Below are 16,363 nucleotides of genomic sequence, written 5' to 3'. Positions count from 1 at the left end.
GCTGCAGTCCAGGCCATGCCATCGTCCACTAAATCACCGCAACATCCTCCATACCCATCTTCCCACACACCCGGCCCCACCCCATCCTCTCTCCACTCAGCAGCCTCGTGTGGTCCCATCCCTCTCCTGGCCCGACCTCCTCGGTAGCTTTCCATTGCTCATCTCCTTCCACCTCTCCCTTCCTCATTTTGTAATTCGTTCATGTTCATTCGTTTATTCATTCAACACTATTTATTCAGAACTTTCGATGTGCCAGACAATGAGCGAGGCCCTGGGGAGATAATGAGCAAAATCAGAGTTGATTTAGGCCAACACCTAGTGGCCTTAAAGGCAAAGGACAATAAACATGAAAAAGACTCAAATGTGTTAGCAATGAAACCAATTGCCAATTTAAAATAAGAAGATTAATTTTCTAATAACCATTAAATTGTCAAAACCCAAACAAAAAAGGTTACATTGAATGCTAAGGAGGCTGGGAGAAACAGATATATTTATTTATTATTATTAACACGGTGAATCGATACAAATGTTTTGGAGAAGAATCTGGCAAGAGGTCTCAACAGCGAAAAGAAAAGTTCATATCCTTTGATCCAGCAGTTTTCCTCTTGGGAAATTACTTCAAGGAAATAATTCCAAGGAAAGGAGAAGGATGGAAGAAGACTTTACGTACAAAGTTTTTTATTGCAATGCTTTCTATGTTAGTAAAAGACCTGACATCACCTAAATGGTCAATAAGAGAATAGTTAGGGCTGGTGCAGTGACTCACACCTGTAATGCTAGCACTATGGGAGGCTGAGGCAGGAGGATCGCTTGAGCTCAGGAGTTTGAGACCAGCCTGAGCAAGAGTGAGACCCCCATCTCTACCAAAAAGAAAGAAAAAAAATCCTAGCAGGCTTTGGGGTACACGCCTATAGTCCCAGCTATGGGGGAGGCTGAGGCAGAAGGATCACTTAGAGCCCAGGAGTTGGAGGTCGCTGTGAGCTACAATGATGCCAGCGCACTCTACCCAAGGCGAGAGAGTGAAACTCTGTCTCAACAACAACAAAAAAAAACAAGGCAACTGAACACCCCTCCTCACAACCCCCCACCCCTAAAAAAAAAAAGAATAGTTAGATGAGCTATTTACAGTAAGCTGATATAATTAATCAACAACTATGAAAGTAAAATCAAATGCAAAATGTAGAACACAGTGTGTTCAAATATGATTTGGAAACTCTGTATAGGGATGAATATGTGAAGGAATAAAAGTAGTTGCCAGGTTTTGGAGTGGTGGATTTTCACATGCTTGGACTTAATAATTAATAATTTTTTAAATTAGTTGACCCAGTGGAAAAGATGGCTGAATTCCACTATAAAATTAACTTTGATTATGTAGCATACATTTCCCAGTGGCTGTATTTATATTTTTAGCAATGCGTTCTCAAATGAAAAAAAAATAACTGGCTCCTGGAAAAAAGTGTTCTTTTCATCAATGGGTATTTGTTAAATTGTATTAAAACTGAGGTAGTATCAAAAATAGGGGGAGTTATGTAGCTTACATTGCCAAGAGAGATTACAGGGTCTCTCTCTCAGGTGGAAGCATTTGTCAAAAACCCAAGAACTGTTTTTCTTCAGAGCCAGAAAGTAAAGAGACTAAGTATCTTTCAGGCAACTCCCAATCCCTGGGCAAAGACTGGGTGTCCTGTCCTCCAGCCCCCAGGACACCCTTACGTGGTAACACTCCCAGGTCACCTTGTTCCTGTGAAGCAACTGCTCCTGGACTACAGCCGGGACCTGCAAACTCACAATACCCCCAACAGACACGGTAGGAACTTGCTGTTCTCCCGATGCTTCAGGGTTCAGGAACTTCACTCAATCTCAGCACATCCAGACCTTCTCTTTCTGACTTCTAAGTTAGGATCTCTGCAAAGTAGGCCTTTGTAGAGTGGGGCAAAGCTGTTCAGTATAGCACAGAATTTGGTACCGCTTAAGTTCATGTTAGCACAGCAGAATCTTATTAAAAGATGCTCTGTGTATAAGATATTAATTTTACTGCAGAGGACAGAAGATTGATTGCCTCCTGATAGCCCCCAGAGGAAGGCAACAGGGAATCAGGAGATCTAAACTGTGCTTGTGGTTTAGACACTCTTTGGCTATGTGTTCTGAGCCTGTAACTTCTTTGTGCTTCAGGAGTGTTTTACTTATAAAATTAGGAGGTAAAACTTATATGACCTAGCTTTAAAATGGATTTCTAGAACCACTCAATTGGAAATGTTTTAAAAGGATTTCACTATTTTCACATTCCAGCAGGGATTTATGGCATCACTATAAAGAAGGAATGCCAGAGGTCATTTAGGCTATTCCCCTGCCTCCCTTCTTATCTCACCATATCTAGCCCCTCCTAAAGAGAGGGGTGTCATAACTAGAAGGTGCTCCATATGCCATGGTGGGAATCCCAGAAACAGCATGTGGAACAAACCATGTTGTATCATGGTTGAAAGGAGCAACCTGCAGATGTGGCCCAACACAGGAGACGGCCAAAAGCACAACTGTGTTGCCCAATCCTTCCTGTACTGTCCAATGTGAATTCTCAAGGACAAATTACCCAAAGAGAATGGAAGGTCAGACACCTTAGGTTTCTATCTTATCTCACTGCAGAGGTTCTCAAAGTGTGGTCCACAGACCCCTGGGGACCCTGAAACCCTTTCAGGGATCTGTGATGTGCAAACTATTTTCATAATAATACTAAGACATTATTTGCCTTTGCAATGTGTTGACATTAACTCTGGCACTGAGCATGGATCAAGGCAGTGGCCCCAAACTGTACTGGTAGTCAATGTATTCCTCACTGCCATGTATTTACAGTAAACAACAACAAAAGTCAGTTGCACTTAAGAATGTCCTTGATGAAATAACAAAAATGATTAATTTTATTAAATCCCTACCTTTGAATACATATCTTTTCATTATTCTGTGTGACTAATTGGGAAACATGCAAAAGTGCTTCTGCTATATACTGAGGTGCTATGATTGTCTTGAATAAAAGCACTGACACGATTCTTTGAGGTACAAGATGGACTGGCCACTTTTTACTTTCATAAAACATCATTTTTACTTGAAAGAAGAAATGACAGACAAATTATGGTTATTCAGACTTGGGAATCTGGCATACATTTTCTCAAAAATGAAGAGAGTCTGTCACTTCAAGGAAAACAACTGACAGTATTTGTTGCCAACGATAAAATTCAAGCTTTTAAGCAAAAATCAGAATTTTGAAAAACTTGTGTCTATTACTATGAACTTGATAGCTTTCCAATACTTAAAAACTTTTCTGATGAGATTGGTAGTGATATTAATGAATGTGATTTTTGATATTGTTTAATGAACTGTCTCAACACTTGGATAATCTGCATAACTCAGTAAACCAATATTTTCCAAGTGATCAATGTACATTGTTACAAAATCATGGATTTATATGAGGTCATTAAATATGGAATGTCTGATTTCCAAACAAAAGTGTAATTTATTATATCTCAAATAAGAAGCAGTGCAATTAATCAAAATATGCACCTAACCTATCAACAGTTTTGCCATCTTAACAGCAGCTAGTTTATGCCAGCAGCAAAGAAGCTTGAAGAGCGACTGGCAGTGAAATTGCAAAAGGCATTTTCCACAACTTGTTGAGAAGTGAATATTTTTCCTTGCCAGAACTGGTCCAAAGCCTGGAAGAAGTGGTAGTCAGTTGGTGCAAAGTCTGATGAATACGGTGGATGACAGAGAGTTCCCAAGTCCAGCTTCTGTAGTTTGAGCAATGTTATTTGTGCAACACCGTAGTTGAGTGTTGTCTTGCAAGAGGATTGGCCTGTCTCTATTGACCAATCTCAGCTGCTTAATTGCAAGCATCTTCATTATTTCATCCAAATGACTGCAGTAGACATCGCTGTAATCGAATAACCAGGATTAGTGGGTAATACCAGTGCTGGCCCACCAAACAGACATCATTAGCTTTTTTTGATTAATTATTTGGTTTGGGGCTGTGTTTCGGCACTTCATCTTTATCCAACCATTGTGCTGAACGATTGCGGTTGTCACAAAGAATCCATTTTTCATCACACGTCACGATACAGTGTAGAAATGGTTCACCTTTATTTCATAACAACAAAGAAAGGCAACCGTAGAGATGATTTCTCTTCTGATGCTTGTTTAATTCATGTGGAACCCATCTATCCAGCTTCTTTGCCTTGCCAATTTGTCTCAAATGGTCCAATATTGTTGGAACAGTAACTTCAAACCTTGTTGCTAATTCACATGTAGGTTGAGATGGATTCGCTTCCACTACAGCTTTCCCCCCATCATTATCCACCTTGGTCTCAGGTCGCCCACATGGCTTAGTTTCAAGATTAAAATCACCAGAATGGAACTTCTCAAACTGTTGACGTACTGTGTGTTCATTAGCCACATCCTTCCCAGACACTTCATTAGTATTTCGAGCTGTCTGCCCTGCATTGGTTCTATGATGGAACTCATATTAGAAAATACGAATTTTTGACTTATCCATGGTTTCACAAAAATTGCTCTAAAAACAATGTAAAAGATAATCACAAGCCAAAACATGGGTTTGAAAGACTGAGGATGTCCCTGCACAATAAAAATAAAACTAGAACTGTCAAAGTGAAATGTCAGAGATAACAACTGTCAAACTTAGTATTTAAGGAAATCGGACATTTCATACTTAATAACCTAATACAAGATCCATTCAAGTGGAAGGTAAAGCAATCCATTTTAATACAATAGAGTACAAGTTCATTCATATAGTTTCATGTTCTACATTGTAATTAACCTTTAAAAAACTACCATTCATAGAGTTTTGGTGTAGGATAAAAGAAGATTATCCATAATTATCTGAAAAGGTTATTAAAATACTCTTCCCTTTTCCAATTGCATATCCATATGAGACAGAATTTTCTTTATATACTTCAGCCAAAAAATAGAGCACAACAGGTTGAATGAAGAAACAAAGGTAAATGAGAATCCATGTGTCTCTAATTAAGCCAGACAGTAAAGAGATTTGCAAACATGTAAAACAATGGCACCCTTTTCATTAAACTTCTTTTGTTTTGGACAATGTAGTTAATTTCATCAAATATTTTAATTATGTTAATCTGTAATGAGCTTATTTTTAATTTACTATGTTTCTTTTAAAATTAGTAAGTCATATTTAAAATTTTCTCAGTTTTAATTTTTGATACAGTGAACATCAATGGACATAATCCATATAAATAAAAGTATGCATAAGGAGTCCTGAGATTAAAAAGCTTGAGGACCACTGTCCTAAGATCCTGGGGAGAAACTGGTGTTTTGGATAACTAATTAATAAAGGAGCAGGGGACTAGATATTTGTCAGTTTGCATTGTTATGGGGAAGCGTCTCTGGGCTTGATGACAAGGGTTGATTATCAAGACACAATCATCCCTGCAACAGCAAAAGGAAACTCATCCATGACCTAAGATTGGTAGAAATCACTTTTGAGAACATCGAATTTTCAAGGTCCTGATTAGATACTCTCTGTACCCTTCCAAATGACTCCAGTCCCCTGAGTGTACAAGTTCACCCCTTTCCCTCCGGTGTGGCCCGCACTCCCTGCTCAGTACTGGCTGTCATGACTGGGCGTAGGCTAGACCTCTGCCTCCCAGGTCACACTGAATGCTACTCTGAGTTCAACAGTCAATACACAGTGCTTGGGAAGGCACCAGGCTCTTCCAGGCTCTAAGAATCAAAGATGAGCATGTCATGGCTTTTATCCCAGGGGACTTCTCAGTCTGGTGGGGGAAGAAAGACTCCTGAAGAAATAATTGCCGTATGATGTGATAAAGGCTGTTTTGTACATAAGTGACCAAATTTTCCAAACCAAAAATTAGGACACAAGCTGACAGACAATGTGACATAATATCTGACAATGAAACAATCCTAGAAGATCTGGAACACATCTCTGCTATGTATTAAGAAACTCCCAACAACTCCACAGAAATTCTGTACAGATTTGTGCTTGATTTGGCCCAAGGACCCCCAAACAATGGTTTTGTACATTCTCCCTCCTCCCCCGAATTCTGGGAAATGACAGTGGCAGAACAGAAAAGGGCAAGAAGCTCCTTACGATCACAAAAGATGAGTAACGGGCTCCCAACATTTTATTTCCTCTGGTTAGCGGATGGGAGGGGCTGGAGGAAATTTTTTCCATCATCCTTGTTCCAAGTGTTTTTTTCCCCCCAGGCAGAGAGTCCAAGTTTGTTCACGCAGGTCTCCCACACCAGCTGAAGCAGATCAGGCCGAATCCCAGAGTCAGAAGAATGAATTAGTAAGAGGCTTCAAAGATCCCAAGCCTTGATTGCATGTGGGTAAAATTAAACAATAGGGCTCTTGATCTGTCAGCAAATGTTGGAGTTCCCTCTGGGTGGGCTGTTTGGGGATCACAGAGGTTCTGGTCTGGCCTGAGTCTTCTAAAGTCCCAACCACGTACCCTTTTCTCCCCTTGACTTTGGGACCTGACCCAAATCCCTCTCCTTTAATCTCTTTCTCCCATTCCTACTGTTCTTTCCCAGCTGTGGTAACTCGAAAGTGACATGCACAAGAACAAAACAGACAATGAACAGAACACACTTGCTCAGTGCCACACACAGACATCCTGCCACCCACAGAGAGAATGGGCAACACGGGGTCCCCAAAGTAACGGCAGGACAAGAAACCTGACAAACCCTTCTTCACATCTTGGATCCACTACTTACATTTGACTGTGGGCAAATCATGACATCTCTATGATCCCCCGTGAACTCGTCCACAAAAACAGGTTATTTTGAGGATTAAATGATATAACATATGTAAAAATGCTTGGTTGGTACACAGTAAGTCTTCGTGGTTGTCATTTTCACATTGCTTTGTGCGATTATTTGATTAGCGTCTGTCTCCTCACCCCTGAGAGCACGAGCTGCATCTTTTTTGGTTCACTATTGTATCTCCAGGGCTGAGCACAGTGCCTGCCACATGTTAGGCATTTGTTGAGACAACTGTATGATCAAATTGTATGATCCAGATTAAAGATCCACTTCAAAGTAACAAATTTGGGGTCTCCTGACAATTCTTATGGGTTGGTATTGGCTATCTGGAGCACTGTGTCATGCAGGGATTCTAAGGTGGCAGCCAGAATCAGTAGGGAAAGGGCACACCGATTGATTACCAATGCCTACTGTGGTGGAGTATTTGTTGACCTTGATCTGTGGAGTCAAGAGCACATCCCTTTTGCCAGCTAGTTCTAGCACCTATAGGCCTGTTGCATAATTCATGGAAAGGGTCATTTCAGGAGGATTGAGGTTACCAAATGCCTGACCTGAAGATAAGCAGCATGACTTCAGGAAAATTTTTTTTAATTACAGATAAGAAAACACTTAGAACAATGCTATGCAAAGAAGCTAAAAGCATAGCCCTATTATGTCTGCCTGTCTCAGAGAATTTACTACGTACTTTGAATGTAAAAGTGATGAATCAATGGATAACAGGGAGAGAGATCTGACCCACTGCAGCCAACGTGCCCCACAATCAGACGGAACTTTGGCAATGTGGTTTCCCCCAACCCACAAAGTAGCTACTCTACTCACGAGGGTAATCCTTTGGATGTGTCTTCTCAGACCAATTCCCATAAAATGTGAGTCTGTACTTGGCAGTTCCACAGGCACAGCAGTCTAAGATTGGTTTGTCAGTCACCCCGTCAAACATGGAATCTGAAAAAGGAAAGTTGCCAAGTGAGAAAGCGAATGTCAGTTGTGTGTAAGGCAGCGCCATGGTGGTTTAACCCCTAGGAATAGAAAATGCAGTTTTCATTGAGTAATCAGGCTCAGGTCTGTACTTAGGCTGGAAAGGGTTGTATAAAACTCTAAGTATGGTGACAATATTTTGCAAGTAAAAAAAATAAGATTCAGAGCTTTTGTTTTAATAATTTGAGGAGCTTTGTGGAACCAGTAGGGCAGAATATTTGGGATGGGGGCTATGTTGGGACACCAGGGGGAAAAGTCACTCAATCAGCCTTTCTGGACCTTGGTCTCCTTAAAACCTCTCTTTCAACAGGGTTTCACTACCAAATTTTAAGAAGAATACACATGGGTGTTTTCTCTAAGAAATATGCTCTGGGATCAAAATGCTGGGACCAGAAGGAGCAGCTTTGAAGCAGAGCAGTCAGAACAAGAAGAGAGACATGAAGTACTGCTGAAATGGAAAAAAAAAATACATGCATATATAATCACATCACTTCTTATCACGCTTTCAGAGACTTTACTGAAAGTCTCTGAAGGGTGGGGGAGAAAATATGTTCCTAAGTTCAGGTTTACTGTACTTCTGGGTATAGAAGCAGCCAGGAACATCTTAAGATTCCCTCTCAGCCCCCATTTTTAGCTGTGAATAGCTGATAAGTGGGGAAAGAGAGATTACATGAATAAATTCAGTCTTTCTGATTGTCAAACCCACATCCCTAACTGCACATTGTTGCTTTTAGTCTGCTCTGCTTCCTGCAGGATGAAAACAATGACTACAGATGCAACTGGCTTCAATTGCTTATCTTCAGTTTGCCTAGTAGTATTAACATAAATGTTTTTTTTTTGCAAGTTGGACATTTATTCTTAAATATTATACAAAGAGCAGCGACAAAGAGTATAAAAATTGTTCTGAGTGTCAGGAAGAGCATTCTACAAGACTTCCTTTTGGAATTCACTGGGTTCATTTGGTTTGAATATGTAAAATCAGGGATAGAAGTGAATTTCCAGGTTCTAGGGTAGAAGCAAAAGTATGAGACATTGGAATAATAACTGCAATGTATTGAGTCCTTGTATGTGTGATCCCTTTCCATACATTGTCTCATTTAATCCTAACAATCCTAGGAGGTACTTCGGTTACTCCCATTTTACAGGTCAGTAAACTGAGGCAGATTAGGTAAACTGCTCAAGGTCACAGGGTTAGTGAGTAGTATAGGCAGAACTGGAGCTCAGGACTTTCTGGATCCAGAGCCCATGCTCTTAATCTCTGCACTGTATCATTCCAGGAAAGACCTCTGGATAGGTCTGTATAAACACCAATAAGGGAAAATTTATTTGTTTGTTTCTGTTTTGCTTTTTCCAAATGAAGAATGATACATTTAAGAAACTGCCTTCCTACAAAGTTCCAGGATTTCTAAATAGCCCCAAAGAAGAGGGCTGTGACCACCCAAAGTAGAAATCATTGTTTGGGTACTTTTTGTACACTTGGGAGAGGCCCAAGCAATGTCCGTGCCTAGGAGCAAGCTCCCTGTCGCTGTATGTACATGAAACCCAGATCTGATTCCTGTGTGAGCCACTCTGGTAGATAAGGGACAAGCCGTGCTGAATATATTTCAGGAAAGGTAGCATAAATCAGTAACTCCTGAAGAATTTGTCTTTTTACATTTCCATTATGATCAACGATATTGTTAAAAACCCTAAATTACCTTTAAGAAAGGGATTCAGAACTAAGAGATACACGCTGGGGTCTCAATTGTAACTACCAGTGGTTTTTAAATGAGGAAACAATAATCTCTCCGAGAACCAAAATAAGGCTTATTGGTAGCTTTACCTTACCAAAAGGGCTTTCAGATGTAGGTGGTAAACTTAAAGATACTTCCATCTGTAATAAACCTTTTGTATTTCCAAAAGAGAAGCAGCTTCCATTTAAAAAATAAATTTCCAAGTTTGAAAATAAAAACAGACATACTGTTTCCTACTGAGGAAAAGCCGATTGCAAATGAATCAGGCTTTCCAAGGGCAGCGATGACAAGTGTCAACTCACTCCTCTTCTACCGAGAGCAGGGCCTGCCAAACACAGGTAACTGTAGGCCCCAGAGCATCTTCTGAGCTGCCCTCTCTCCCCACATCTGCCCTGACTCCACTGACTTCCTTTCCAGCTCTCCTCCTCTGTTCTTTGTTCCTCTACCCTTTTTCTGCCTTTTGTCACTATCCCTTCTCTGTTCACATTTTCCTCTCTTCTCTGCTTTTCCCTTCATTTTCCCTTCTCTTTGTCTCTCCTTTAATTTTGACATGATATTAAAGAATGTGTACATATATGTTTATTATAGGTCACCTTTTTGAATATTTTGTTTCTGTTTTTAATTGTAAGTAATTTAATGTTTATGCTTTTTTTGAAAACTAATGATCATCATTGCTTTTTATCTGTGCAGCTCTTAATTTTTCCTCTACGGATTAATGGCTTTAATTGGGAAAAAAAATAATAGATTTTCTCTCCCCTTCCTTGATAGATTTGATTTGACTCAACAAGGAAGCAAGTAGAGACCTTAATGAAAGAACTAGAGATAATTAAGTGAGCAGTACACATTTTAAAAATCCCTTTGCACTTTGTTTACATTTTAAAGACTTTCTTAACATGATTCGCTTTGCTAACTGATGGGTTTCCTCATGGGTCTGCTGTCTCCAGAGACTATCTACAATGATCCTACAGACCACGTCTTTCTTTGTCTACCAAGTTGCCATTGGCAAGCGGTCTTTGTATGCAGAAGCTTGATTACTTATTTTGATAAGATTTCTGTCTCACAAATAAGAACTAAATAGGTATTTGCCAGGCCATTTTATTGACACCTATATACAGAACTGTAGCATACCCATAGCTTAGACAAGGCTTCACACATCAGGATCGAGGCTTTGGGGAAGTGCACGTTAGTTAACGATTGCTGTCAGTACATGGGGGTGTCAGTGAAATGTCTCCTAAGAACCCTTAAATCCTGGAAATAAGGCTGTCAGACCACACCACAGCAGCTGTGATTAGCCATCTGTGAGGGCAGACCAAGAGGTGGCTTGTAAATCTGTGATCTAGAGTACCCATAACACCAACCCACAGCATCTAGATGTCATCTCACGGAAGCAAGGCAGGAATGGGATTGTCACTGAGGAACCAAGAGCCTTAGCACTTGAGATGCGCCCTGTTTGCAGAAAGTCTGGGTGAACTTGTGGGCAATTGGACATAGGAAAGGAAAGCCCCAAAAGCCACATGCAGTATTGCCCACCCAGAAGCTGGCCAGGGCTCTGGCTTGCAGGTTCCAGCCCTCTGGCCCCTATGGGAAGTAAGACCCTAATGCAGGGCATCCAACTCTCTCTCCTTTGCTGTTTCCTTGCTCTGGAAGCAATCCTCCACAGACGACCTCGTTTCTACTCAAATTCATCTACAGGAGGACAATGCACTGATCTGCCAAAGGCAATGATGCAAACTCCTGAATTAGGAGGTAGTTGATTTGATAGAAAGGCATTGGTTAAGGAGACTGGCTCTTAGCTTTAAACCCTGCCCTCTAGTACGAGCTGTATGATGCTGAGAGAGCTATTGAAACTTTTTGTGTCTTAGGCTCCTCATCTATAAAACAAAGATAATATAATAATCTTTACCATATAGGGTTGTGCAGATTACATGATTAATGCATGGGAAGTGTTTAGAATACACCTACATGCCTAGCATGTAGCAAACACTCAGAAAACATTAGCTATTATTATTGTTTTCCTGGAAGACCTTTATCAGCCTTTCTTTTTCTTAATAGCTTATAATTTTCTAGAGTTGGAGAGGATTATTTCTTCTCAAAAGACTAATTGCTCTAAATGCAAATAAAAATTCTGGTAACGTAAATAGAAATGAGATAGTTAAACCATATAATTATAGAACATTTTCTATTTTTATTTAGTTATCTAATGACTTCTAAACACATTCACATGTTTAGGGTCCTAATTTTTTTTTACAGTAGATTAACGGACAAACTTTTAGATGTAGATAATAAGAGCTAACACTTATATAGACAGCATTTACTACATGCCAAGGAGGCACTGTACTATTTTACCTATTTAAGTCACATGGCTGGAAAGAATAGAGGCAGCTTCAAACCTAGGGCTGATCTGAATCCAGGCCCTGGCTTCAACCTTTCTAGTCTAGTTGATCTCCTTGAGCTTTGTTATTATGGAAGGCCTTCACCCTAAGGAGAGGAGGTGGATGAGCTTGCAAATCTAAGGGTCAGATCCTTTAATGTGGTGAAATCACAAGGTCAATGGCCCCTTGACATCTCTGTCCCCTGCTGGTCTTCCCTGGAGAAAAATCCCCCCATATTGTCCAGGTGCCACACAAGTTCCTGCTAGTGATTTTTCCAGAGAACCATGATAGACTTTTTAAAGGTACACAATTGTGCATTCCTTAATTAAGTCCTGTGAATTATTCCAAGGAACCTCTTCAGAATAATCACTGTTTCACAAAAATAAGAAGACGACACCAATATAAGGTACATTATCTCCTACCCAGGGAATCAAGCTGAGTAATTAGAGCTTAAGGCGGATCCAATTATCCACAGCACACAGCCAGATTAAAAATCGGAGCTACGTGAGGAAGCAGAACCCAGAGGAACTCAGAAAGCCCCGTTGTCTTAATTCCTGCCGCAGAATGAGCTGCCTTCCACTATCTGCCCGTCCCACCCATGCTGTCTTACCTTGTTCACAGAGCTTCTTGGTCAGAGAGCCCTCATCTTGAAAATAAATAATGCGTTTTTGTACAATGCTGGCCCTGTGGAGAAAGAAGACACAGGGACAGTGGTGAGGAGGGAAGGAGGGCAGGTTTAGGGGATCAGTCAGACATGGTCCTTGCGTGGCCGCCTATGGCTGTGTGGCTTTTGGTGAGTCACCCCAACTCTCTATGCCTGAGTTTCTTCATTGGAAAATTGGCATAATAATAGTACCTACGTGATGGAGTTGCTGTGAGAACTAAGTCAGAAAATGTATGCTGAGAGCTTAGCACATACCTAGAAACCACTCAATATCAGTTACTGAGGTGGTGGTGGTGATAATATTGTTAAGGTAAGAAAGTAAACTAACAGTATTTTAATAACTTTTCTCAATGGCTCATTTTACTCTACTTTTCATATTAAACTATTGAGGCCATTTATAGATCAACCAAATTCACATCATAGAAGCATGTCAAATCTTCTTCCTGGAGGAGAAAAAGGAATTTAAAAATATTTTTTGATTTGTTCTGAAAATGTCATTCTATATCTTTCCTGAAAGTCTAGACAAAACTGTCTCCTACATTCTGAACAAAGACAACTTCAGCTGTTACATCTCTCTCTTAAACTTGTCAGACACAGGATCTTAGAATTTGGAAAGAATAATTTTGAGGTTGAAAAATGACTTACTTTCTGGCCAGCACATATTTTCTCTTTAATTTATGATTGTGGAGACACGCTACTTCTCCTTTAACCCACTCTGTTGTTTACTTTCGGCTGGACTTGAAGTTGAATCCTGAAACCAGTGTTCCAGTAATTTGAAAGACTGCGACACTTAAAATGAGACAATGCCAGTGGATCTTGGGCCACTTCCATTGATTTTCTTCAGCAACACTACTCAGTCAGAAGGTAATTTTCACTTCGATTCACCTTACTTAACAGATAAAGGAATCCCGGCACTCTATTACAGCCGACCACACTGAACCAGTGTTAGAGTCACACAATCTGCCCTGTGTCACGTGATCTCGACCCAGGAATGGGCCCATGTGTGGTGGATCCGCTGAGTACAAAGGCAATTTTCCTGATGGTTTGGGTCTAGGCCAGGATGACTTTCCAAAGAAACGTCTACTCGACATCCAGTCTTGCACAAGACAACACAATTCAGACCAGCCTACAGATGGCTTTTACAGTCTTTCTCTACCCAAGAGAGGAGATGTTGAAATAAATGAATGAAATATGCTTCCTGTCTATACAAAGCTACTTTGATCATTTATTCTGTTGACCACTAACCAGAAAAGTTTCCTCAGGCCAAGAGAATAACAATCATCCCCACCCCAAAGACAAATAAAAAAGCCTTTGGTTAGTCAGAGCATCTCATTCCTCCAGCAGTGCTTTTCAGAGAGTTTCCACTCTGGGCCTCAGGGACCTCTAGGGGGGGCAAGGAGTAGGCTTGGTAGGTAGTATCACAGGCCCCACATTACTGCTTCACACAAGCCTCCATCCTCATTTCAACCAAAGCAGCCTCCTCCCCCATTTGTCTTCCTGTTGTATTTACCGGTGTATTTTCAACAAATAGTTGTCAGGGGACCTGCTTAGTGGCTGACACTGAGGGAGGTGCTGGGGACATTGTCATGAACAAGACAGATGGGGCCACACTTCCCTTTCTCAAAGCCTAGTAGGGGAGAGGACCAAACACCCAGACCCACAGCTAATCATTCAGTACAACTGTGATTAGGTGCTACAGAGGAGAAGTCCACAGAGTACAGGAAAGCATAGGATAGGGCATCCTGACCAACCTGGGAAAGACTCCCTCCAGAAGGGGTGGCTGAGTTGAGTTCTGAAAGAGCTGACTAGGAGCTAACTAGGCAAGTGGGAGGGAGAAGAAAGGGAGAAGGCATCCTTTATAAAATCCTCGAGGCAGGGAGGGATAGGGGCTCATTGGAGGACCTACGAGCGATGCATCAGGGAGGTAGAACAGGTTGAGCATCCCTAATCCAAAAATCTGAAAACTGAAATGCTCCAAACCCAGAAACTTTCTGAGTGCCAGAATGACACAGTGGGAAATTGCACACTTGACCTCATGTGACAGGTCTTAGTTAAGACGTTTCTCAGTAGCATATAAATTCAGAGTCAGGAATGATGGTGATGCCAAACAACAGATTGTCCATGTGGGTGGCTGAAATAGTGACATCTTTGCTTTTTGGTGGTTTCAATGTACACAAAGTTGTTTCATGCACAAAATTATTAAAAATATTGTAGAAAATTACCTTCAGGCTATGTGTATAAGGTGTGTATGAAATATAAATGCATTTCATGTTTAGACTTGGGTCCCATCCTTAAGATATCTCATTATGTATATGCAAATATTCCAAAATCTGAAAAAAAAAAAAAAAATCCCAAATCCAAAACACTTCTGGTTCCCAAGCATTTCTTCAGATAAGGGTTACTGAACTTTGATGAGATGAGCTGGGGAGGTGGGCAGGGCCACATTACCCAGAAATGGCAGGGAGATGGCACTTCACTCCAAGTTTAATGAGATCTCTTTGAAGAGTGTGCCCTGAGGACTGAGATTATCAGATTTGCTCTTTTGAAAGAGCACGTGGGACATAGTAAAAATGGATTAGTGTGTAGCTGCAGTGGACGGAGTTCCCATGCAAATCAAATTTTGTCTCAATAAAGTTCTTTTGCTAAAAAGGTTTGAAAACCACTAATCTACAGGATCAAATACAAACTTAATGGTTTAAGGGTCTTTATAATCTTCCGCCCAAACCCTCCTGGCTTCATTTGTCACCACTTCATGACAAACTTTCTGGGTTCCAGACTTTGGATGTTTATTCCTTTTGTCTGAATACCTCTTCCACTCTATCGGCCTCTGCCTGTGCCGTTGCCTCCGCAGAATCGCCCATAACCAGCCTTTGGTTGCATCTGTCATGAATACTCTGAGTTTTCTTCCTCCTACTGCAACTAGGAGGGTAATGGCCAATCCTGTGATTTAAAGGCATGATCATGCTTAGAAAAGTAATTGCCCCCAAATTTTTGAAAAATATGATTGTAAAGATTTGGGGGGTCAGAGATGGAAAATATGTATTTCCTATAAGATGTCTCAGTGTCCTTCACCCCTCAATGTTTTATAAAGTCTAAGGCAGCCCATTCCCTCTTTTTAATAATTGCTGTCACTTCTGAGCCCTTACTACGTGCCAGTCACTGTAGGAGGCATGTTATGTACATTACCTTATATAACTTATGTTTTACATACATGACAGGTCCTCAAATTCCTCATCCAAAATCCTTGGGCTAGACGTATTCTTGAATTAAGAATTTTTCAAGTATTAGAAAGTTAACATGGTGCATATTTCATGAATAATCCTATAATCAAACACATCCATATTCTGCAGCAAAATGCTAGCTTATTCATATTAAGAGAGTAAATAAAAACTATAATATAAATAGCTTCACATCAGTTTAGGTCTGATTTGGCAAACTTGTCAAATTCTCTTGTTTTCAGAAGGATTAAGATGAGGGTGTGTGGCTATTCCACCTGTGTCCTACAGGGACGGATGGCTGAGATGCAGGGCGGGTAAGTAACTTGCGAGGTTTTGAAGATCCCCTGTCTACCTCCAAAGTCCATGGTCTGTCTTAACACTCAGAGTGGCTGAAAGGATTTGAGGTGATCATGTATATAAAGTACAATTGTGAGATAAGCATTATTATGAAATGTTATCCCAAATTAATTTTCCTTGGACCCATTTTAGCATCTCACAGAACAACCACAGAGAGCTGAGACCTTGGTGGGTTTGCCTGGAGCCAGGTCAGGGTCCATTGAAGAGTTTCATGAAAAGGTTGAGCTTGGCCAAC

At 40.7% G+C, this 16,363-nt stretch overlaps 1 protein-coding gene across 1 annotated transcript in view; it reads right to left on the bottom strand.

Moving 5' to 3' along the window:
* The window catches only part of SPON1 (spondin 1), a 235,485-nt gene that overhangs the window by 128,419 nt on the left and 90,703 nt on the right, over positions 1 to 16,363 (bottom strand). Inside the window, exons 4-5 of the mRNA XM_045557580.1 lie at positions 12,500 to 12,573; positions 7,629 to 7,751 (exon numbers count right to left, since the gene is read on the bottom strand). Coding sequence (XP_045413536.1) covers positions 7,629 to 7,751; positions 12,500 to 12,573 — 197 coding nt within the window. The remainder of the gene's footprint in view (positions 1 to 7,628; positions 7,752 to 12,499; positions 12,574 to 16,363) is intronic.

This window comes from Lemur catta, chromosome 7 (genome assembly GCF_020740605.2).
Source record: "Lemur catta isolate mLemCat1 chromosome 7, mLemCat1.pri, whole genome shotgun sequence".
In the NCBI taxonomy this organism is placed as follows: Eukaryota; Metazoa; Chordata; class Mammalia; order Primates; family Lemuridae; genus Lemur; species Lemur catta.
Note: the sequence above shows the minus strand (reverse complement) of the source record. Positions and strands in the feature narration are given on the sequence as shown.